This window comes from Xiphophorus maculatus, chromosome 6 (assembly GCF_002775205.1).
Source record: "Xiphophorus maculatus strain JP 163 A chromosome 6, X_maculatus-5.0-male, whole genome shotgun sequence".
Lineage (NCBI taxonomy): Eukaryota > Metazoa > Chordata > Actinopteri > Cyprinodontiformes > Poeciliidae > Xiphophorus > Xiphophorus maculatus.
Window position 1 is genome coordinate 13,091,089 of NC_036448.1, and position 24,205 is coordinate 13,115,293.

Consider the following 24,205-nt stretch of genomic DNA (forward strand, 5'->3'; position numbering starts at 1 on the left):
GCGTGATTTAAAATAAGTCATTAAATAATATGCATTTAAATAATTATGCATTAAATTCACTCTTATTATTCTGTGAATTATCAAATTCAGATAGCTTTGATAATCCTAACTGACGTAAAACAAGAAAGGTTTAATCTAATTTAATAATCAGACTGAGGGAAAAAAATGCTAATTTGAGTTTTTCTTAGCACAATGTACAGTACTACCACAAAAGTGACCTACAAATTTCAAATATATATACTTTTTTTTTTTTTCACCCTGAATCTTAAAGCCTCCACCTCTAGGTAGCATGACCTAAATTAACCTCCAAGATCAAAAACACAAAGAGACAAAGTTGTATGAGCAAATCAAATAGTTTTATTCAGATTTTTTTGTTGTTGTTTTCATCCATACAGCAAGAGTCAAATATGGCAACAATAAAATGAGCATAAACAAATCTGGAGACAGAATAGTACATCATCATGTGACAGCTGTTAGCAAATACACAACTGGTGTCTGCGCTTACAAGTAAAAAGCAGTCAAAAGCGAACATGTGCACCCAGCAGGGAAGAAGAAAGACATTGGTTGCAGCCAGAAGACTTGAAAAGTCTTGTATTATTTTTTTTTTTTGAGAAAATGGTGCTTTGGTTGTGTAGCGACTATACAAAGCAGCCTCAAGTTAGAAACATATTGACACTGACTTTTACATTCATTTAAAAGAGGAATTTGCCAAATATGCATTTGGTATGACGAGCCTTCGCCTGCTGAGTGCACAGCTAAGAAAAGCAAGAACAACTGCTTGTGAGTTAGTGGGGACTGTAATTCTCTATCTGAACATATCTGAGGTGGACAAGTGCTAATATGTTATTTTTTTTTAAATAACTTGTTTGCTTGGAAATACTTGAGTAAGATGACTTGTTTTTAAAAGTATTATCTCTCCACACTGTAGATGTTATCTACGGTATGTATGATTTCAGAAACAAAAGAACTAATTATTATTTTTTTTAGGTTTTGTGGATCTCAAAGTGCCGTCTGTCCTTATATATCTACACAGCTTCTTTTGTTTACATGCAATCAAATCAAACTATAATAGAAGATATTTTTTACTTTTTATAGATTCAGTTATCTACTGTACCATGGGACACTGCTTGTCCGGTAAATGAGTATATGGACCTTAATGGATATGTCATCATATCAGAGGCATAGAGTTAGCATGACACGGGGAAATCCACTCCCCTGCAACATTCCCTGGCATTACGAGCCACCTATAAAATAAGCGCATAGCTTTCTCTGAATGCATTGGCCAAGAAACTAGTGCCCTTCTTTGCAAGCGAATTTTAGCTGGTCTTCTGATTTAAGAATTTTAAATTAATCTAACAAAATTCCTTATAATTATAGATCATTTTTCTTTTTATTCAAAATAATATCTCATTATGATACACGTTTTTTTTTTTTTCTCTGTTCATTTTACTATATACAGAAGTGCAAAAAGTTAACCTTCGTCCCTTAGGTTAGAACTCATTATCTGCAGCATGTCCGACTCTTCCCCAGCGGGGGGGCAAAAGTCTCGGCTTTCCTCACTCCAAATCTCAACAAACATCAACATCAATCTCACTGCTCGTTTTGGCCTGACATTCAGGGCAAACTTAATATTCAAACAAAACTACATATCTCTTTGAAATGGATACAGTAGAAAATAATTTTTTCCTCTCTCAAACATGGACAATCCACTTTTTTTTTCTCAATACAATATAGTATTTTCTAACATGACATTGACATGTTACAAGGAAAATCGGAACTTGTCCGACAATCATCTCATTCCTTGTATCAAAAAGTTTCTCATCAATAAAATTAACTGACAAATACAACAACAAATGAGAAAGACATCCAGCTATATGAATGAAGTGAGTATTTAAACACATTATCCTCTATATGGTTTGAAAAAGTTATGAATGTCATACTATCTTAACATCTACAACGGCTATATGAATGTTGTCAAGTAATAATATAGTAAGGCAAAAAAAAAGAAAAAGTCTAAAACTACATGCCTCAAATAGATTCAAATTCTTAAGTAGTACATAACACATAAATTCAATGAAATTTAGGAGAGTAATTGTTTCAGAAAGAGAGACAAACAACAACAAAAAAGGATAAAAAGCGGCTTGTGTGAAGTATAAAACTCAATGGTGTTTTTTTTTTTACCTGCATGGTGATTGAAAGGACATTTGATTGGGTACAGACCCATAAATTGTGATCTAAGGCTTTGTTAGGTACATAACATTGGTAAAAACACAGCACACGCTTCTGTGAAGACCTAAGAGGGAAATAATCGTACGACACGCACATGGAGGAAAGATAATTAACATATTTCCTTATCTGTTTAATCCTCGACCTAGATGTGAGTAAGACTTAAGAGCAAATCTGTGCTTTGGTTTCATAGTGAGATCAACAAAAGCTTCATATTTTACTTGAAATGCAAGTAGCACTCTACAGTAAAAACAAGAAGCTGAAACAGAGTGAACCAAGAAACTGAAGTGCACGAATGGCTTGTAATGACCTACAAGACCTTTGGGCCTGTTGTTTTTAAAAGTGGCTCAAAAGTGCTTCTTGGAGACACGTTTTTAGAGCTGCTCCTGTTTAAAAAGGAAGGGAATAAAGTAACAGAACACTAATTAAAGCTACTCTCTCTACTTCCCCAGGCTTTAGAGTCGACGGACTTGATTAACAAATTATCCTGACAAATAAAACTGGTTCATTAAAGGAGGCATGACGGATTTTTAGAAAAACACTCTCCATTTTTGATAAAAAACAAAACAAAAAATTAAACCCCACTTTCAAACCTAATGAAATCTAAAAAAAAAGAAGATTAAAATAATAATAATAATAATAATAAAAAACACTCAGAATGGAGATTCTAAAAGAAAACAATACAAAAAGAGCCATACAAAAGTTTTACCTTCGGTAAACAAATAACACTGCTGAGATAACACTCTGGTTTTAGCTGTATGGCCTTGATGGCACATGACAAGGTGAGAAAAAGCTAGCCTGGCTGTGCTTTCAAGGTACACAGGTATGTTGGTTTACCCAGAACATTCATATGTCCAAGACCCTCATTTCAACATCTAGTTTCACTAGTAGCCGTAAAACACAATACTGTACATGCCCAATGCATTTGGCAGAGAGAAGAAAAAAAATAAAAATTGATAATATCATTGTGCCTTTCAGATTTCAATTAAATTCAAGGTGCATATTTGCATTCCACTTGTAAACTATAAAATATGGCTATTGATTAAAAATAAAGCTGAAAAAAGAAACAATAAAGAGGAAGGAAAACTCTTGGTCTGTTAACGTACCAGCACTAGATGTTGTCACGTGGCAACAACGCCCTTAATCTTCTGTGCATGCAGTTATGATAACAAGTAGAGCAAACTGAGTGGTATGATTCAGTTAGACACAGAGGTGTTACGCGATTGTTTCCATCAACTCATCCTCTTCTTCTCGGCTGGACGTCGATTCTGACGGCGAATTCTTCTGGATATTGATATGTGGGAAGATGGCACAGATCGTGTGTTGTACCCTTGACGCATGTGACGAGTCCCTCATTGTGGACAGGCTAAGAGATGGCTGACCCTCCTTGTCCCATTGCTTGACATTCTGAAGGTTATGTACATAAAGGCTTAACTCTTTTGGCTTGGACGGTGCCAGCACACATTCATTTGATCTGTAAGAGAGGATGGATGTCACTTAAGAACGTTTAGGGAATAGAGTAAATGGAATGTCCTGCAAAGGTTTTTATGTCACTTGAACTTTTTAGCATTTTGTCACCCTACAACCAAAAACGTCAGTGTATTTTACTGAAATTGTATGTGCTAAAAACAAAAAGCCCCACAGTGTTGCTTAATTGCAAAGTGGAAGGAAAACAAGTCATGGTTTTCAATGTTTATCTTACAAATAACAAAAAAAGGTGACAAGTATTAGTAATCAGCTCCACCTAGTCAGCATTTGACAGAACCTCATTTTGTTCTAATTAAAGCTGTAAGTAGTTTAGATCAAAAAGTTTAATTTTGATTAAAAAAATGCATTTGACTAAATCCTTTATTACACCGTGTCTCCAACTTGGCTTCATCCAGGATGTCTTTCTTCTTGCCACTTTTCCATGAAGACTCTCACACAGTTAGCATTGACTTCTATCCTACTGAATGTTCTCGTTAGTTTAGGCCGTACTCTTCTTTTTTTGAATGTAGACTGGACAGTGTACTTCAAAGTTTTGAAACTCCAGAACTTCCTCCCTCACCATTTATACTGATACCTGTGGACTCTATTTAGTGATTAGATGTAGTGTGAAGGCAATTTGTGCACATGATTTTGTTTAAAGTTATCAGAGTAAATCATCATAATTCCAGTTCACAAACATGACTTTTGTGATAGTCTATCACATAAAATCCAAATAAAATGCACTGGAGTTTGAGGTTGTAATGGTGGAACATCAATAACTAAAGTGAAACATCCTAAAGAGTATGAATGCTACTGTAAAACACTATGTTAGCCAATACTCTACAGCCATGGAGTTGAAACCAGAGCTAAAGCGAGTCACACAACAAAGCCTAAAGCCCTTTAATGAACAGACAGAATAGAAGCACTGAAATAGAAACTCACTGTTCTTAAGAGGAACTACATTTGAGTCAAGTACTTGTGACTACTCAGATGATCTGCAGATATTATTGGAATCTGGTGACAGAAAACAGAGATCATATGAAGCATGTCAAATCGAAAACACACAAAGTGAGCATTGGCCTGTAAACAAACAGATCAGTGCAATGTAACCACATCCTCTCTCTATAAGATGAGCTCGCTGCTGAAAGGAGACAAAGTTAAGAAGACAGGACAAGCTTATTGCTACATTCGGGGGCACAATTGATGCAAGTTTGTCATACCAAGGACAAATAGTTCAATCAAGACACACTAGCAGGAGGGTAAGAGGGTGACTTAAAGGAAGTGTGAGATGAGGGAGGGTTGGATGGGAAGCTCTCAGTTAGGTGGCTTTCCCCATGCAAATCTAAGTCCTCCATGTTGTTGACCTCCACACCTCAATCAGATGCGGAAAACATGTAATAATGCATGGCATGTTGACTGATTCTTAATTCTTTTGCCAAAAACTTTTATTCAGTATAATTCACCTTTAGCAAAATTTCAATCAGAATGTTGCAACTTTGCAATACTGCTTTTTAACTAAAAAAAAAAAAAGGGATAGATAGTCCAGCGTTTAAACACAAAGATAATGGTACAGCTTTGCTTTATGTGCTGGAAGCGGCTGCAAAAACAATAACAAAAAACAAAAGTAAGCCAAGCACCAGAGGGGCACAGACAGTGACTGTTGCACAAGCTGTGCAAAAAGGCTCTCAAAAATGTAGAAAAACAAAAATTAAACAGATGAAAAAAAAGAGAACTACCTCATACATACCAATTGCATGTATTCGTTGGTAGTCAACTTTGATAAGGAAGAGTCCTCAAAGGTGGAAAGGACAAAAATCAAGGTTACAATGAGGACACAGAGTAAATACACATCAGATACTTTAAGGAAAAAAAAATATTATGCTTATAGTTAACTAATATAGCCAAAAGAAACGCTTTGTCATAATGTGTTAAGACATTAAATATGGCATGTTGGACAAGTGTAGGCCAACAAGAGGGAGTACTGCTTTCTACCCAACCCACCGATTGAAAGACACAAGCATTCCAACTCTATCAATGTGCACAGATAGATAGATAGATAGATAGATAGATAGATAGATAGATAGATAGATAGATAGATAGATAGATAGATAGATAGATAGATAGATAGATAGATAGATAGATAGATAGATAGATAGATAGATAGATAGATAGATAGATAGATAGATAGATAGATAGATAGTGGTAGAGGTGCAAACCTGATTGGTGGAGGCAGTTGCGAAGGGAACGCTTGTGGCAGATGTGGTGGCTGCAGACACAGTGGCTGGAGTACCACCGTGCATCATGGGAACTTTTTTTTTGGAGGGAAAATCATGTAAGCATAAATACACAGAGGAGCAGAGGAGCCACATACAAACCAGGCAAATAAAAGAAGGAAAATGTGAGCGGGGGTAAGGGGTAGTAGGGCTGGGCCCAAGTGGGATTCGATTTAACTAGTTCCCCTGACTTCTCTCTGCCAAGACTTGAATGCATATTTGAGTATATTGTTACAATTGAAGTGTTTCAACTGTGCTTTATTTTCTTGGCCCACATAACTTTAAAAGTTCACTTAAAATTTATTGTTGCATGATGCTTAATAATATAGTAACTACAGCAGAGGAGATGAAGGGGCCAGTTATAATTGAACTCCCTTAGTATTCTTTAGGTATAAAAAGTGGGTCAATCAAGTTAGAACGGCCAAAAAAGGTTCTTAACAAGCAGGAAGTCGACTGTTCAAGCAGTTTATGAGCACACAGGGGAACTGTGTAACAAAGCATAGGTCGGTTTAACCACTACTGAATTCAGCTGATAAACAAAATTCTGTTTCACACCATTCATTTTTCATTCTGTGGACTTATGTTTCAGGTCTGAACTCGCGTCTTTACTCAGCTAAAACAGCGACTCTCGGGTCACCAAAATCAACATTGAGCTCTAATTCTAACAGATAATTTTTATTGGACAATTTGATTTTGATGACCAGTGACTCAAAGACACCAGATTACAGAAAAGGAAAAAAAAAACAACTGAAGAAGGAAAAGCTGGAACCTACCAACGCTGGCTGCAGGTGTCATGCACAATATTGAGCCTGCCCATCATGCAGTGCAACAGGAAGTGGATTGGGTAGGGAAGAGAAATCAAAACAGCCCATCACAAGATTCGTTAGAGGGAAGGGAGAGATAACGTGGGAGAAAAAGTTAATATTTCTCAAACACAGACATCAGTGACTGGAGAAGGTGCAGAGGTGACTGAGACTTTTGTCTGCAGGGTAGTGTAAGAGTTTGTAATTTGCTAAGCATAATAGGAGGAGAATCATTATAATCATTGAACATCAAATACACATTCCAGCATTGAGCCCAAAGCAAAGTCCCAGAATCATGGTTTGACCCCATCCCATGGACTATTACACAGTTTGATATCTTTTATGGTAGTTAATTTCGTATTTAGTTAAAATTGTTACACTAAATTCTACAGATAGATATTCACAGTTTAATTAAAGTAATTAGTCAGAAGAAAGAGATTAAAATTCCATCTTAATTCATAGGGGCCATGAAGTGCCATACAAAACATAAAACATGTGTTTAGGCCCTTCCTCTTGAACTACAATACAAGACACATGCAGTGACTTGCACAAATTTAAATTTCTATTGATCTTTAAGACATTATGTCACATTACAACAATATATATATTGCAAAGCTTAGCTTGCATTTGTATTCCCCTCAGCATGTTACAGCCACAACCATCTTTCGTGACAGAGATGGTGCGTTTAGGGAAAGGTTCTCCAACTCCAGTGCTTGACAGCCACTGTCCTGCAACCTTTAGATTTCTATTTTACCACCAAATTTGAAGATTTCATCAAACCTTAATCAAATTTTTATTTATATAATGTGCTGAAAGCCTTGCATTAGTTTTTTGTCCCACTTAATTAACCATTACACCCCATACGCAAAAAAAAAAAAAAATATATATATATATATACCGTACATATTGCTGAGGTATATCGTTCTAAGGTGACAAAATGTGAAAAAAATTCAAGTGCTACAAAAACTTTTACAATGCATGAATCTATGTTGGTTCAAAGTGGAAGTTGTTGTTTACTCAGTTCTGTAAATTCCTCCTGTCTGATGAAATAGCTGAACTGTTTATGACCAAACTGAGCTGTGTTGCAATCTATCACCCTGCCAAACCCCAGCCAAGCAAAGAAGCCAGGTTAGACTGATCCACCATCCACTGGCTGATTGCTTCGGGAGCCATACCTGATGGGAGGAAAGCAGCTTGCTGCTGAAACTGCATGCTGGCCAGGGCTTGTTGGTACTGAAGCATGCCAGTGTTAAACATGGCTGTGGCCCCGTTGGCCTTCTCCAGAGCCGCCCGCTTTGGGAGGGGAGCCATGACACTAGGGGTGATGCCCTGCCCATCCACATGGAGGGAGGACAGTGAAAAGGAAAATAAAAAAAAGAGGCAGAGATAGACAGAAAGAGAGGTGTGTGGAATTTAGAGAAGGTGTGTTAGAAAGAGGCAAAGACAGGGAAGAAAACAAGAAAAAAACGTTAGAGAACATCAGAGAAACAGAGCCACAACGTCTTTGTGTGTACAACAATTACAATATCATATCATCAGTAGCAAGCAAGCAGCAGTCTGACACAAATACTACACAAGCAGGAGCATGATGCCTACTGGAGTTATGAGCTGACAGGCATTTATATATTAATAAAAAAGGATTTATTATTATCTTTACACACATAAGGCTGACTGATAAAGCAAGCATTAACCATTAAAACAATGAGGCTGCTAACGAGGTGGAACAGGTAGTAAGCACAGAGAAAGGGAGGCTGCACTGCTAGCTCCATGATAAACTGTGTAAGCCATGTTTAAGTGATGGTTCACTCTCAGAAAAAAAATCTATCAAAAATGGTTTAAAGCCAAGAAAAAAATAAATAATTGCAAGGCGTAACACTCTACACGTCTTGGCATTAGGCCATTCTTGACTTCTGATGTTTAGTGTCAAGATCAAGATTTGAGTGAACTATCATTTGTTACAACTAACCTGTTAATATGGGATCACTCCTGTTTGGTTAGCCTAACCCCCACCCAGATCCATTACCCATGCACTAGCAACACAGACATGCACACATTTGATTGACACTAACATTTAGACACAAGACTGAAGCCATGCCACTTTAATAGAAGCTCTACTTCCCTCGCCCTCGCTAACTTTTGTTAGATGGGCTGCAGGCGATGAAATGACTGTGACTCTTTATCACAATCTGCAACAGTGAATTTGTGTTTTTGCAAATTTGACACAAACCGTTTGAACTCTAACGGGCCACAGTCATTGTATCACAAGCAGCAGTTATAGAGTAACAAGAAGAAGAACACACATTGCACTGAGACGAACATTGTAAAACAAAAAAAAACAACAAAAAGCTAAGTATCTTTGGTTAGAACACTGCTGCACAACAAAGCCACATGCATGCCAAGCTAAAAGGTGAAAGGTCATAGTACCAGGTCAAAGGTTGCGTCGAGGGGTCGCTTCAGTGATTTGACAGCCGACTGAGTCTTAATTAGCAGGCAGCGAGCACATGATGGCAATGGGCCAATGGGGTTCAAGCGCATTAACATAAACCAGCAAGCAGAGGTGCATCATGGGGGCAGCAGTGCAGTTTGGGTATAGGTGAGAAAAAACAAAAATAAAAAAACAAATCATTGGAATGCAATATACAAAGGGGATAACAGGGCTAAGGCATGCACAGTGTGGACATTAGCTCTACTACTCAACAGTTAAATCATCATCAGAGAGATGATAACTACCGGACTACAGTGGTTATTTTCACACAGGAATAAATGAAAACAGAAAATTATTTAACCATCATTTGAAAAGAGCCTCAGCAAATAAACAGCAAAATGTACAGAGGTGTAATTCACATTTCTCCGTTTCACTGTGCACGTCATGATCAAGTTGACATTATACTGATTCACCCCCATGTTCTCTGTATTGCTGTACCACTAAAAGCATGTAGAGATAAACAGGACGTGTGGCTGCGCTACTATTCACCGAACTGTTACAGCAGGAAAAGACAGAAGGCACAATGAGTCGTTTCAAATAATATCAAGAGGAAGAGAAGTTGTAGGTAGGAACAACAGAAACAATGGAGTCATAAAGAAGGCCAGGCAGAGAGAGACAGACAGAAAAGGAACTGGACTCTCTGCTCATGGTCTGAGATGAGATGAACAAGGAACGAAACAAACGGTTTGACAAATGAGGAAGAAAAAAAAAACGCTTGACAGGACAGTACACTGTTGTCTTATCCTTCTTCATGTCATCCAGCACAGAGCAGATTTTACCCACACCAACATGCAGACCTTTTAATATTTGACCTGGCAAAAGCAGAACTGAAAATGTTACACAACAACCAATTAGGAAAGCGAGACACGTTCAAACATGAAGGTGATTAACTTTGCAGGTACTGTATCTTAACACAGCTAGACTTGTTGGAAATATAAAACTTCTCTCACTGTGTTGTCTGGATTTGAATGAGTGCAGCCTTACTAAAAGAGAACGCTCACCATGGCCGCGGCAGCCGTGGCCTGGTTCACCTGATGCTGGGTGGCCTTAATTTTGGCCTGCAGGTGGGCCGGGGGGTGAAAGTACTTGCACTTTTCCCTGGTGCACCGACCCTTGATGTAGTCCATGCACACAGTGACGGTGTTGTCATTGGTGTCGATCATGGTGCTGTCTGCAGGGTGAGCGAAGCGGCACTCGCCCTCCCCCCGAGCACAGTTTCCCCTCTGGTACTCCCGACACACCTAAATGAGTCAGAAGGAGAATAATTAAATAGTATCCACATCAAAATCAAAACATTGTGAAGTAGTTAATAAAAGTTAAAAAAACAAATATGTACGACATGATCTAAATGCTTCTCTTTGAATCAACAACACCTACTGCAACTAAAAGTATCTAGCATATTGATTATTAAAGTTATAATGATGTTATTATTATTACATGTATTTACTGTTGCTTTGATATTGATTTGTAGCTATAAAAAAAATCTGTAATAAATAGTACTTTTAAATTGTGTATTGCGCAGGATAGACACACCTTTTTCTCCTTAATAATGGATTCTAATAAACAGTATGAGAATTATACAGTACATGGTATAAAATCTTTATTTAAAACATTTCTATTTGGTTAAATGTGTAAATAAATAATTTTATTTGTTAATAAAAATGTTAAATATTATTGTGAACCCATTTAGTAGTTGGGACACTTAGTGGTATGTAGTAGTGTTCAGCTAAAGAAAATTACTTACATTTGTTGTATTATATTTTTAAAGGTTTTTGGTCTTAAAACTGCATTTTTGGGCAAGTTTATTACATTTAAAATCTACCAATTTTTAATGTTGTTTTGCTTTGTTATATTACTGATGGTTACACTTGCTTAAAGCAGAGGTCAAGTAAGATTTTAGGCATACAAAGGAGGTTTTAAGTAAATGTTGTCTTTAAAAATGTTAAACAAGTGGGGGGGAGACCTTGTATAAGCAGCATGCTCTGTGGTTTAATGCAGTTTGTTACTAAAGGTAAACATTTTTCCAGTATGAACAAATACCATATTCACAGTTTAATCTCCAGAAGCTTCTCAAGTTTACCTTTGATACAGTAGAGGGCAGCACTTTCTTTAAAATAAGAGCTAAAACCTTCTTTTAGCACCTAACCTGAATTAAATTGAAATGTCGCTGTGCATGCTTCTTCTTCTAACTAATATATGAACAAGATTGAGAGGTATACATTTGTTAAATCTGCAAGTGCAATAGTGAAGATTTTTAAACCGTCGTAATAACAGATTATAGAGTATTTTCTGTGTTTTTTATTTGTAGTCAGTTCTTTGCTGATGTTATGCAGTTACTGGTAGCCTAGAAACTGTTGGTGCTTTCTGCACAATCAAAAGCAATTTCCACACAAATCAGAATTCCTTCCAGTGATTTCTGTTATGAAAAACCTGAAGACAGCAGCAGCAGAGACATGAAGGACAACTTCTCCTGTGACTTGGGCCTTTGTGTAGAAAAAGTCAGATTTTTTGTGTTTTTATCTTCTATTAAACCTGTGATGTTCACATTTACCCATTACATAAAGTCTGAGGCAGTAAGACATGATTAAAGTTAACGTCTAACTGGGATTCAGTAGATTGCCTTTACAAAGAAGCATTTTCCCTTGAAAACAAAAATGCTGAGAAATAAATAGATTGCACCTATTGTTTTGTCTGTTACCTCAAGCCTGTCTGTTCTCAGCAGTTTCTGGGCTGCAGCAGCAGCAGCATTGGGAACTTGGCTGACGGTGGGGCTGGAGGCCATAAGCACGGGGGTGCTGGGCAGGATCTCCGGAGGCATCAGGCTCGGAGACACAGGGCTCAGGTAGGGATTAAAGGCTGCAGCGGCAGCAGCTGCTGCTGCGCTGGCGTTGGTTGCCAGGCCTGGTGTCACTGAAAACATGGGCTGGAACAGGAACAAAACAAAATATAAAAAACTCTGATTGTGAGAATGGATAAAATGTTTGCATTCACAAGCCTTCTGTCTGAGAAAACATATAAACTCGTGACAAAAAAAGCTGAAGAGAGATGAAGTTACGTGGAATGCCTTATGAAAGAGGTTTATACCTTAAAAACACAAACTTCAGCTTCCCACGTCATTGTTTAATTGACAATGTTTGAGATTTGATGTGAAAGACCAACACAAACTAGCCAACAATAAATGGAAGTAAATGATCCATGGTTTTAGCATTTTGTAAAAATGTTTAAAAAAAACCCATTAAATATGAAAAGTTCAACATTCATTTGTTGTTTTTAGCATCCTTAAAACTGATACCCCTAAATAAAATTCAGTGTTATCTTCATTGGCTTCTGTTGTTGGCTTCAGAAGCCAACAAAGTTGTGTCGCAGTGTTGCTGAATACAAATGAATGCCATCTTTTTGGAATTTCATTTGTAAAAAATAATGACAATTGCATTTTCTTTTACTTCCACGTCACTACAGCATTATTGTGTAGTCGCTTTTTTGTATTTCATACTCATGTTATCCTCTTACCATAGGGGGTAGCTGCGTGCCGGGCATCATAGCATTGGCAAGCTGCATCTGCTGGGCCAGCATGGCCATATTCTTCTGCTGAATCAGATTGTTCCTGCCATTGATCTCCAGCTGGGTCTTTAGATGGGGAGGAGGGTGCAGGTACTTGCAGTTCTCCCTGGAACAACGGCCCTGAGACGAAAAAAACAAAAACAAACAAAAACAAAAACAGAAGTGTCAACATTCAGTATTACTCATGAGTGATGCAGGTATGGTCGAATGAACTGCATCGACAACAAGTGCAAAGTTCCTAAGGAAGTGACAAAGATACGAAATAAAAATATGGGGAAAAAATAAATTTGCTAATGAGTCACAGCTGTATTTGGATGTATTTAAGCACAGCAGACGTTTTATCCAAAATGATAATAATAAATATAATAAACATTTATCTGCTGTAACTATCAGCAGATCTTTCTGAACCCACAACACCCCATATTTTATGCAAACATGACAAAACCAATATATTTCTAGTTCTGCTGCATTTATCATTAGTAAAAAAAAAAAGAAAAGAAAAAGACATTACACAATTTCAAACAAATTACATCTGGTCAGTGACAGACGGTTGCATTCAAGTTGGGCTCAGTCTGTCACTAATTGCTAACAGCTTGCTATTTCTGTCGGTCTCAGCTGGGACATGTGAGCATGTGTGCAACAGCCTCAAGGGGTCATGACTGATATACAGTGCTGTTTTTCTCCAGACATCTAGTTTAGGCACACAACATGTCTAAGTGACACCAAAAATACTCATGTGCTCATATGACCCGTCTATATTATCCCAGGAGTCATGCAGAGGTCAACGCATCAAAGCTTCTGGCTAATTATTTAGGACAGGGATCACATTCTGCTTTCTGTAGCAAATATCATTCTATACTTTCAGTTTCTAGAATTGCCCAACCAGAAGTCCCAAGAATGCATACATATTTATGTTTTTGTGCACTCAAGAGCTCATTCTTTTGGAAGTAATGCTCGTATGACCAGTGTCCGATATGCACGAAAACACACATTCACAACCAAGTCCAAAATGTATTAAAGGCGTGTGTTTACTTTCAGGCCAGTGGCAGGGCTTATCTAACAGTGGCACCTATCTCTTGCTGACAGAGCTGGGCTTTATCTCTACACGTTGATGTGACTATATCCCACTCTTCAGTCTTCTTTTACTTTCACTGACACTGGAGCACCAGACAGGTGTGGAGGCGGGAGGATAAACAAGAATCACCGTTGAAGCAAAACAGGGTGGCCGTAAAACGGTTAAGGTGTTTTTAAGGTGTTTTACTTTTTTCTGTTTGCTTAAAGCTGCCGTCTCTGGCTCTTCCTGGATTTCCTTTTAAGGATATTGCGGCATGTGCTGCTAATGGCAGGCTGACACCAATTAAGAATTCATGGACTTGGATTTATGGACCTCTATATACAGTCCCTGTGATCTTCTGCACTGTTTGGATTATAAATTACAGCTTGATGTGGGCTGTTTCCTGATAAAATCTTCGAGGAAGTGGAAAATGATGGCACCTGTCACGTACCATTCTAGCGCAAAATCTGGTTCAAAAACTGTTTACATTCTGGAGCTCTAAATAAGTGCCAAAAATGTCAGACTAATGTAGAAAGCAGACCACATAAAAAGAAAAAAATGTGCTTGATGCTTTAATATTTAGACAGCCTGCCCTCCTCCTGCACTAAATAAAAAATGTGCCTGTAGAACTAAAACTAGCTGTAGGGAAATGTACAGCCAACAATTTAGCTCATAGGTAACTTCCCATGTTGCAAGAACGAAAGAAAATGAAAGAAATGTAAGAAAATGAAAAAAAGTACTGATAAATACGGACATAAAGTTTTTGTGCCAAAGTATCCGCACTGTTCAAACTATTTAAAATTTTGTCATGTCACAGCCACATACTTTGATGTACTATAGACAAATGTTCTGTGTGTGGTAGATAAACAGAGTAATGCAGAACTGTGAAAAGGAAATACTTTAAAATATTCACAAGTAAAAATATTGTAGCATGGTTTGTTTACCCTCCTGTGTCAGTACTTTGAAGAACCACCTTTTTCTACATATATAGCTGCAAGTCTTTTTGTGTTTGCCTCCACACCTACAGAGAGAAATTTATTCAAATTTTTTCTTGCAAAACAGTTTCAGCTTTGTTGGATTGGATTCGGGAGCACTTGCGAAAACCAGTTTTGAAATCTTTTTCACAATTAACCCTGGACTTGTTAACACATGAATATGCTTTGATCTACTGTAGCTGTGGTTATACCCTAAGGACTGGTATTCTGCTGGAAGGTCCAGGTCTCAAGTGTTTTTCAGTCTTCAACAGATTTTTTTTCAGGGTTGCCCTGAATTTACCTTCCCTATAAAATCTGACCACCTTTGCTGTCCCTGCTTGAGAAAAGCATCGCCACGGCATGATAATGCCACCACCACGTTTCACCCTCGTGCGGTGTTTACCTTTACACAGTGTTTTACGTGTTTGTGGTGTCCATACATGGACGAACAGAACACCTTATAGTTTTCTTTCAACAGTGGCTCTCATCTCACCACTCTTCCATGAAGGGTTGATTTGTAGAGTGCATGACCAATTCTTGTCCTGTCAACAGATTCTGAGTGGTGGATCTCAGGAGTTTCTCTTGATCTAACATGTGCCGCTTCACTGCCTCTCTGAATAACGCCCACCTGCTCAGACAGTTTGCTTAGGCAACCTTATCTTGGTGGTTTTCCAGCTATGGCATACTTTTCTAATTTTCTGATCCTGGAATGAACATTGTTTATGAAAGACATCCGAATCTTAGGATATTGTTTTGTAACATAACCCTGCTTTAAACCCCTTAAGCACAACTATTTATCTGCCTACTGTTTTCTTCAATCTTCATTATGCATTTTGTTCACTAGTTTTCATTAATAAAACCTCAGGACAACTGTATTCACACTGACACATTATAATTATGTAGCTTCAGAAGTCAGTGGGTGCACTGGCTACATATGAAATACACACACACACACACACACACGCACACACACACACACACACACATATATATATATATATATGTGTGTATATATATATATATATATATATATATATATATATATATATATATATATATACATATATATATATATATATATATTTAGTTATGCATTGCTTCATATGCAATGCATAACTGTTTTTTGAAAGTCAATTTCTATCCATTTTCATTAGTGGATAGAAACTAATCCACTAGTTAGTGGATTAGTTTCCACTAACTAATCCACTTTCATTAGGTCTATCATACCAATAAAAATATTGAAGTTTGTGGTTTTAACATGACAAAATATTCAATTGTTTAAGTTGCATTAATAATTTGACAAGGCATTGTATGAATCTAAACATGAGCATGCATTTATTTGTATTTATATATTGAACAAAGACCAGTGATATTCTCTTGTATTTTCATGAAACAAGAAAGCGCCTAATTTAATTTGAAATACCCAGCTTTTTTTTTTTTAAGAGTAATATGAAATGTTTTTATTATTCCATAACAGTCCTTTCGGTGCTCGAGTAAATGTAATTTTATAACAAGCCACATGCTGAGATGTGCAGGTCTGTGGCAGAAGATCTGTGCATGAGCATGAAAAAGGAGGAAAAAAAAAAAGAGTTGAAAGCAGGTAGTCCAAAGCATAAAAATGATAGGCGGAGATGGGTGGAAAGTGTGGGTGTGATTTCAGTGTGGTGTGTGTGGAGAGGGTTGATGCGGTGGGGGCTGGAAAGACATAAAAGATCATGTTGCTCTCACCCCACATGACCTCGACTGCTGACTGCCAGGGTTGGCAACTAGAGCAGCGTATGTGAATGAGTAAAACAACAAAAAAAAAAACCTAAGTAACCAGACCTGATCTAGTCGAGATGTTCAAAGAAAATGCCTGCTACCAGAACGGGTAGCCATTTTGAATAAGTAAGTCTGGGCCCAGAATAGGAAATGCCAGTCTGACTGTGACGAGAATGAGAGAAAGCGGGAGTCATGGCAACCCTGTGAGCTGGCGTGAGGCTGCGTCAGGGAAATCTTAGAAGTTGCAGAAGAACAAGTGATTAAAAAAGAGGGGACTGTCAAGCGCAGGAAAGTGATGCGGACTGAGACGAAAGGAAGACGCTGCCGTGTTTGTGTGTGTTATGGTGACATCAGCGGCCTTGAGGAGTAGCTACAGATGGTGTCCACAGCAACGGAGCAGCCTGCCTGATCACTGGCAGACAGAGACAGTCAGAGAAGAAATCACTACTCGCCTTGCAGCCATAATTAGTTCAAATGCATCTGTGTGTCTGTACACCAGCCCAATTTGTTCCATGTCCACGCCAGTAATTAAAAAGGTCACTCTCAATGAAAACAAATGATAGAGGTGTCATCTTCAATATTTCTATGCACCGACTGACTCCACTATGAGATGCAAAACCGAAAAGAGAATATTATCTTGTGATGCTGATGCAATTTAAATGTAATCATGCAAATGAAATGTTTGAAATGTGTAGCGCAGCCAGACTTAAAGCCTGGGGATGCTTTGAGGAAATTGGTGACAATAATGGGGATGTAAAGAGTGAATAATATGATCCATACTCAATGTTTATGCTTACAATGACGTGCTTTCCGAATGATTCACAAGCATTGTGAGCTAATTCCCAGGAGTGAATTCAGGTTGTGAGCAGAGAAAATATAAATATTCATCTGTTAGTCAAAAAAAAAATAAAGCAAACATGCACGAGTAGCTAACATTTTCCTAAGATCATGGAAGACCTCTTTCTTCTTCGGGTTCACTCCAGGTCATGTTTTTGTGTTATCTGTGGAAGTCTGAGCTTCTCCTGTTGAGATCAGACCAGCCGATATCCACGCAGGCCAAACTGGGAACAATAATCCCACCGGCTACTGGGCTGACTGTTTGATGATAAGTTGTAAAAACACGTCCCGCCCTGATCGTGCTCCCCTCTAACTCGCTGTCTCTCACCCACAGACACACACCCTGGTTTTGTAAGTATGTGGGAATTAAACAAACAGTGAAGCAATGTGTAAAGAATGCAGGGTGTGGCTGAATCCCATTCTTTTTAGGAGGAGATGAAGCATGCAGCGAAATTTATAAAATATACATGCTCGAGTAAAATGCCATATAAGATAAATGCAATAAACCTTAAGTGCTGACTTGAAATCTATAATTAGTGTTTAAATGATGATGAATAATCTGAATGGAGCTCCTATATATGGAAGGCATTTTTCAGATTTCCATTTCCCTGGTATCAGCCTCTGAGTGTTCGGAGTATCAACAGGTTATGGTCATTATTGTGAAATCCCTATTTTCAGATTTACACTGTTGAAATCCATGTTCTTCACCCACATTGTACACAGCAAATTAATCCAGCAAAATGTCTAATGTCAAGAATTACTGGTTAGTTTTGAGGTAAATCTAAACTAGTTGTGGGTTGCTATGACCATCTTGTGGTACAAGTTTAACAGTAGCGTATGGTCCTGTTTACAGAAAACATTAAACCAAAACTGTTTAACATAATCTTATTGCTCTCGGTTAAAATAGAAAACTGTTTTATTGCTAACTCTCTGAGATATTGTAGTTATAACAGTATTCATTTATTGCTACTTTGATGCAAACTCAAGCAAACATGCAGTACATTATCCCTTTTTATTGTTCTTCTTTTAAGAGTATTGCAAATACAGAGAGCTCATATTTCCTTTACCTCTGCAACTACCAATTTTCTTTCAGCCAGTTGACTGGTAGTGTGCAGCAGCAGATGGGAGCGAGAAATATTCGGTCAGTTTATTGCTTTCCCAATTGTTTTTCCTGCAGTTTAGAGGCTCTAAACTCTCGAAGATTTGGAGCCGATGAAAGGGTTATAAACCTTTTTAGACGATGTAAAAAGGTTTCCAAAGACTGTTTAGAGATTAAACTCAGTTTAGAGTTTCTAAACTTTGCTAAGTTTAGAAACTTAAGAAAGTCTCTAAACAGCAGGAATGGTCTAATGTCAAATTTATTGCAATTTTGGAAAAAAAAATTACTTTTCCATCCGATGAAGAAAACAAATTAGACACTGAATGATGGAAATATTATCTAATATTTCAGCTACCAATTTTTTTGTCTTAATTCCAGCTTTGTCTAATCCATTAATATTTTATATTTATGCAGAAAGTGAAATGGTTTTTGACTTATTTATGTAAGCTTTTATACTTTCAAAACCATCTACTTCAAAATAAATCGTTCAAATACCTTTACACAAACAGCTGCCAAGGTCATTAAGTGAATCTACCTCATGTATCTCATCTTCGCTGCACCAATGTTGTGGTATGATGGTATTCGGCTGCTGCTGAGATGTAAAGCTACACTGTTCTGCGGCCTGCGTTCCACCGTCTTCTGTCCAAACATACACAGAGATGAAAGCCCTACTCTTCACACACACACGTTGAAAGAAGCTTTGTCCTGCCGGAGAGTGGCGGAGACTCAAAGGAACCGGCCCAGCGGTTGGTCTCTTTGTCTCCCGTGCACGTATGAATATAAATATATCAAATCAATCTGCATGCTGTTTGTGCAGATCCCCATGTAACCTAGAACTGGTTGAATGAGCAGAAAATTTATAAAAAGTCATATTTCCTATCAAATTAAATAAAGTTTAGAACATTTTAAATTTCTGTGCAAAACTCTGTAATTCTTTATTGGACAGCGAGCACACATCTGTACCCTTGTGATTACTTCCCTGTTGGGTTGCAACGCACACACTGATCCATGTTGGCGTTCTGTGGTCAGGGAGTTGATGTCACTGCATGTGCTGGGGCTTGTGGCGTTACGGAGATGCGAGGGCGTGTTAATCTATGATAATAGTTCAAATATGTCCACGGTGGCGCATTGTCGCTATCACTTATACAACACCAGAGTTAAAAGGATGGTGTACTTATCTGAAAAAGGACCACACATACTGCAGTAAGGTTAACCAAACACATTTTAAAGTGTTTAGTATACATAGTAAAAGAAAAAAAAAAAACCTAGGTGAATTATTATGTGATGCAAACTGCAAATCGAGGACAAATGCAAATGTGTTACAGCAGTAACCACATAGATATGCAGAGCAATGAGTTATTCGCACTTGAAAGTGTGTTGGTTCTCAGAAATGCTCCAGGTCAGATGTCATGTACACTGGAGCCCTGGGTCCAAACTTAGACCTCTCTGTTTTTCTGCTGATATGCTCCCCCTTCTCCTCCCCATGTGTTACCTCTTTCTACACCAAAACACTTTCATGTGACTCCTTTTACACGTCCTCCTCTCTACACACTGTTGATTTCTGTGCCACTTTTCCTCCTCTGAATGCTAACAAGGTTAGTTTCTTACTTTTCACTATGTGCAAATCCAGTGCAATAACGCAGGTATTGATCTGAGCAAGCAGCGTTTCATAAAAACCCCAAAAAAACTCCCAATGCTTAATATGCGAGTATGAGAAGCGAGTCCCGGAAGGTCCATTTAATCGTCTCTGAACTCCGCTTCCCAGTGGGAGTTAAATAGAAGAGTCACTGTGCAGAAATCCTATACAGTTCTGGCAGTGGCCAAGAGTCAACGATGACTCTGTTGTCGCTGAAATGACAGAGCTATATTCTTCTTCAGGACAGACTTGTATCTGAATGGACTAAAGCAAAATGGGAGCAGCATATGACAGCATTCCAGCTTAAAACTCTTCCTCTTCTTGCTTCCAGGGTGGCCCCTCTTCTCCCCTCCGCCATTGTCAACAAAAGGCTCCTTTCTCCTCGTACCTCCGTGACACCAAGACTCATGACTAATTTAGTTTGCAGCAATAACAGATTTAATCTGGTATGCATTATGCTAATCTCATCTCACAGACTTTAATCCTATCCACAACTCTAATCCCACTGTCAACTGGTCTAATCCTGTTTCTGTGTGCGCTTATCTCCGTTGGGTTTGGCAGCGAAACAAGGAGGATGCCTCCAAATTCTTTCCCGTGCTTTGGTGTCATATTCCTTCATAATAAAATTCCTTTGAAATTTATGATGATTTTGCAATGATTCACCGTGATTTTTTCACAGAAACTAAACTCTGTAGACCGGACTCTACATTATGTAACTGTAGAGAAAAGATGGCAAAACAAAATAAACTGAATTCCACTAAAGATATATATATAGTGGCTTTATTTAAGTACATATTCATGTTAATAAATATCACTGAGAATATCACTTATTTAGAAATGAGGTTCAAAATGTGAAGCTCATGTATTGTAAAGGTTTTTGTATGTTATGTCCTACACAATCATAGGGAAAATACTGACTTGACGGTTGTCCAGCAGACATTGAACCCAGAAGGTCAGTAAGATACAGAAGGTCACCGCTAAGGAAGTTGGCCGTGTCCAGAGTGCTGTATCCAGACATTTTTACTTGAAAGTTTGGTGGAAGGAAACATTGTGGTATTAAAATCTCTATTATCAACAGGGAAAACAATCACATTCACAGGATACAGGCAACAACTGAAGGATTAATGTTTTAATGACTCCTGGAACAGAGAGTCGGGAGCTTTTCAGATTCAAATAATGAAATAGTCAGAGTCTGGAGGAAGGGTTAGGTAACATCAGCTGAATTACTAAAATGAATTAACCTTTAATATCCATTCTGTTTTATAGAAACTGACATCTTCAGTGAGAAATAAACACGGCTGGATTTAATGAGGGTCACACAAAACAAATCACATATTAGATGTTAAATCTAATTGTTAAATGTCCATTTTGAGTACTGTTTCAACTCAAAATGGACATGTTGACTGGCAACAATAAAAAACCTGAGGATTGATTCAGTCATGTTTCACTTATCAAAGTTCTTGCTCTACATCATAAAAATTAGTCATTTTATGAAGATTGTACATTAAGATGACGCTCTGGATAATAAATGGCCCGGTTTAATTTTTGCCGATGTTGTTGGACAATAGACTTCTCAGACATTATCAGCTGAGCTATCATTATGTTGACTGGTGTATCTTTGTTGTTTTTAATATCTATGTTTCACAACAGAGAGGGGGTGGAGAAAATTGTGACTGATGGCCCTAACAGCTGGTAAGAGGGAGAGGCTCGCCACAAAGGTGTTAAGAGAGTTGCGGCTAAAGTGAATAGCTGTGCCCCCGAGCTCATGTCTCGCTTGTCTAATGGGAAGAAAATAGCAGAGCTGACTAATAGGATATCTGTTCACATGTTGGGTAAGATGTAACGAAAGAACTGTTCAGAAAGCGGGAGAAAGTTGTAGTCAGCTCTAAAAAAGGAGCACATAAAAACCCCCCAGAAATTACAAGGTTAATAAATGCATGCTTAGTAATTTAGCAATTTTCGCTTTACCGACAAACTCTGCACATTTAGTTTATAGGTAAATTTTAGTGTCTGACCTTCACTTCCCTGCATCTGAGAAAACATTCCTGGTTAAAAACCGATGATGAACAGATGACCAATTAATGCATATAATTAAGTGTCTTTACAGTTAAGTAAATGTTGATTAAATAGATATTGGCAAGTAATTTGCTGGGTCAGTTGAAGATGTGATACTGTTAAAGTGCACGTTTAAATCCACTCAAGGAAAAAGCATAAAATGTGGATTTTTTCTCATCCTGGCTTGAAGTTTTCATTTATTTATTTATTTTTTGTTGTTGAAATCTTATCTCATATCATTTCAAGTAAAATAATACATTTAGTGCTCACAATTACACAGTCGATGCTTGTAAATTCAGCTCTAACAAACGCTAATGGCTTGTACGTTAAATCAGATTTTTTTTAATGTCAGCTTTCTTTTGGTTGGTGGAAAATTAGTGAAAATGTAATGTTTTAAATAAAAATACCACAAAATGTTTGAAGTTGAATTATTTTTTGTTTTGTTTTATTACAAAAAAACTACTTTAAGCTTTAAAGGCTTAATACATTCATAGCAATTTGTGTTTCAGGATTATAGACCACAAAGAGCAATGGTTCTCAACTATTAAATTTAGAGTTACATAAAAAGCATACCTTACTGTGTGCCACAAAGCGTCACTAGAAAATTTAATTATAATTTAAATCCAACGTTCAATGCAAAATATGAAAACAATTGTTCTCAGGAAGCTTAACTGATGAATGTAACCATGTTTTAAACTACAAGTGCACGTGTACATACAACCCCAAGCATAATTTTGTGGAAAAAGCATAAAAAAGATGGCACTGCCTAATATCTAAGCAATGTTTAAGCATGGCTCAAAAGAGAAAGATTGATGAAAAGACTAGTGTGTAAATATTTATGGAGTGCTAGCCAGAGGTATAAGCAAATTTTCAAACTGCTTTGTGCCCCCTGCAGGACGGGGTTCCCAAGAATGTTTGAATACACAGAGGACAAAATGACGAATGCACTAGTTGTATACATACAAAGAAAACCACCTTCATAGCTTGGAAATTATGCATATATGGTAACTGTTACTGCTGCTTGTGTCTGAGGTGGTAAAACATTTAAAACCGTCAACAAATTAGTATGTTATAGCATGCTATAAAATACTTACTATGGTTGTATAAGAATGTAACAATAAACTAGACTTTGCTTTCCTCACTCGAGAGGGTTTAAATCCAGAGTCCAGAAATACAGTAATATAAAAGATAAAAAAGGAAAGAAAAATATGCAGAGACAATATAAACGGGAGCTTGGTTGTGCTGCGGTGGCCAGAAGTGGACTCTCAAACAAAATTCAGCAGGACCTCATAAAACCTTGTAAAACCTTCAGCAGGCTTTGGTTTTATGTGTAAATGTGGCGAAAAAGGAGTTAGGGTTGATCAAACAGGCTAAGCAGGCGTGACTTTCGACACTCTATCATGGAGCAAATGTGGACGGCTTACGGGGTTCAAAAGAAGACAAATTTCTCAAGCTTAAACAAAGAGAACGACAACTCATCAAAAAAGATTCTCATGGATATCTGCCTTTTGAAGAGAGATTTCTAGAAATAAATATGCTGGTGCAAAACAAACCTAAAAGTGTTATAAATGTATAAAATCAGGGACATATTTTATCCCCTGTATTATTTTATGCTGACATTTATGCACTGATCTGGTTATTATTCTCTAATCGTCAAAGATAAACCTCAACGGTCCGGAGGGCTTTCTGAGATTGTCTGGTGTGTCTTCTCGTTGAGCTAAAGAGCCAGAAGCAGGGCTTGTAGTAAAGTGATTATTGTATCAGTGGCGTTATAATGGGCCCAGTGTGACAGAGAGACAGCGACGGCTGACACTGAAAAGAAAAGACTGTTGTCGCTGATCTTCCGTCACATAAGCTCACAGACAAGATGCAAAGCCATGCTGATGTGACAAGGATGTACACACGCCATAAAACCAGCACCGCAAAGAATAGAACTGTGTGGTTTAGTCTGTGTGTGTGTGTGGAGGCAGCAAA

At 37.7% G+C, this 24,205-nt stretch overlaps 1 protein-coding gene across 15 annotated transcripts in view; it reads right to left on the reverse strand.

Moving 5' to 3' along the window:
* Positions 1–594: 594 nt before the first annotated feature.
* The window catches only part of LOC102232174 (muscleblind-like protein 1), a 45,981-nt gene continuing 22,370 nt past the window's right edge, over positions 595–24,205 (reverse strand). For 6 of the 15 annotated variants that reach the window (XM_023334861.1, XM_023334863.1, XM_014472744.2 and 3 more), the window contains 10 exons: positions 12,765–12,935; positions 11,953–12,177; positions 10,256–10,495; positions 9,194–9,247; positions 7,945–8,098; positions 6,740–6,775; positions 5,910–6,001; positions 5,441–5,485; positions 4,636–4,707; positions 595–3,700 (listed from right to left, as the gene is read on the reverse strand). In XM_023334861.1, the coding sequence (XP_023190629.1) occupies positions 4,651–4,707; positions 5,441–5,485; positions 5,910–6,001; positions 6,740–6,775; positions 7,945–8,098; positions 9,194–9,247; positions 10,256–10,495; positions 11,953–12,177; positions 12,765–12,935 (1,074 nt within the window). In that variant the 3' untranslated portion in view covers positions 595–3,700; positions 4,636–4,650. The remainder of the gene's footprint in view (positions 3,701–4,635; positions 4,708–5,440; positions 5,486–5,909; positions 6,002–6,739; positions 6,776–7,944; positions 8,099–9,193; positions 9,248–10,255; positions 10,496–11,952; positions 12,178–12,764; positions 12,936–24,205) is intronic. The other 9 variants (XM_005795963.3, XM_005795966.3, XM_005795964.3 and 6 more) reach the window with 9 other exon arrangements.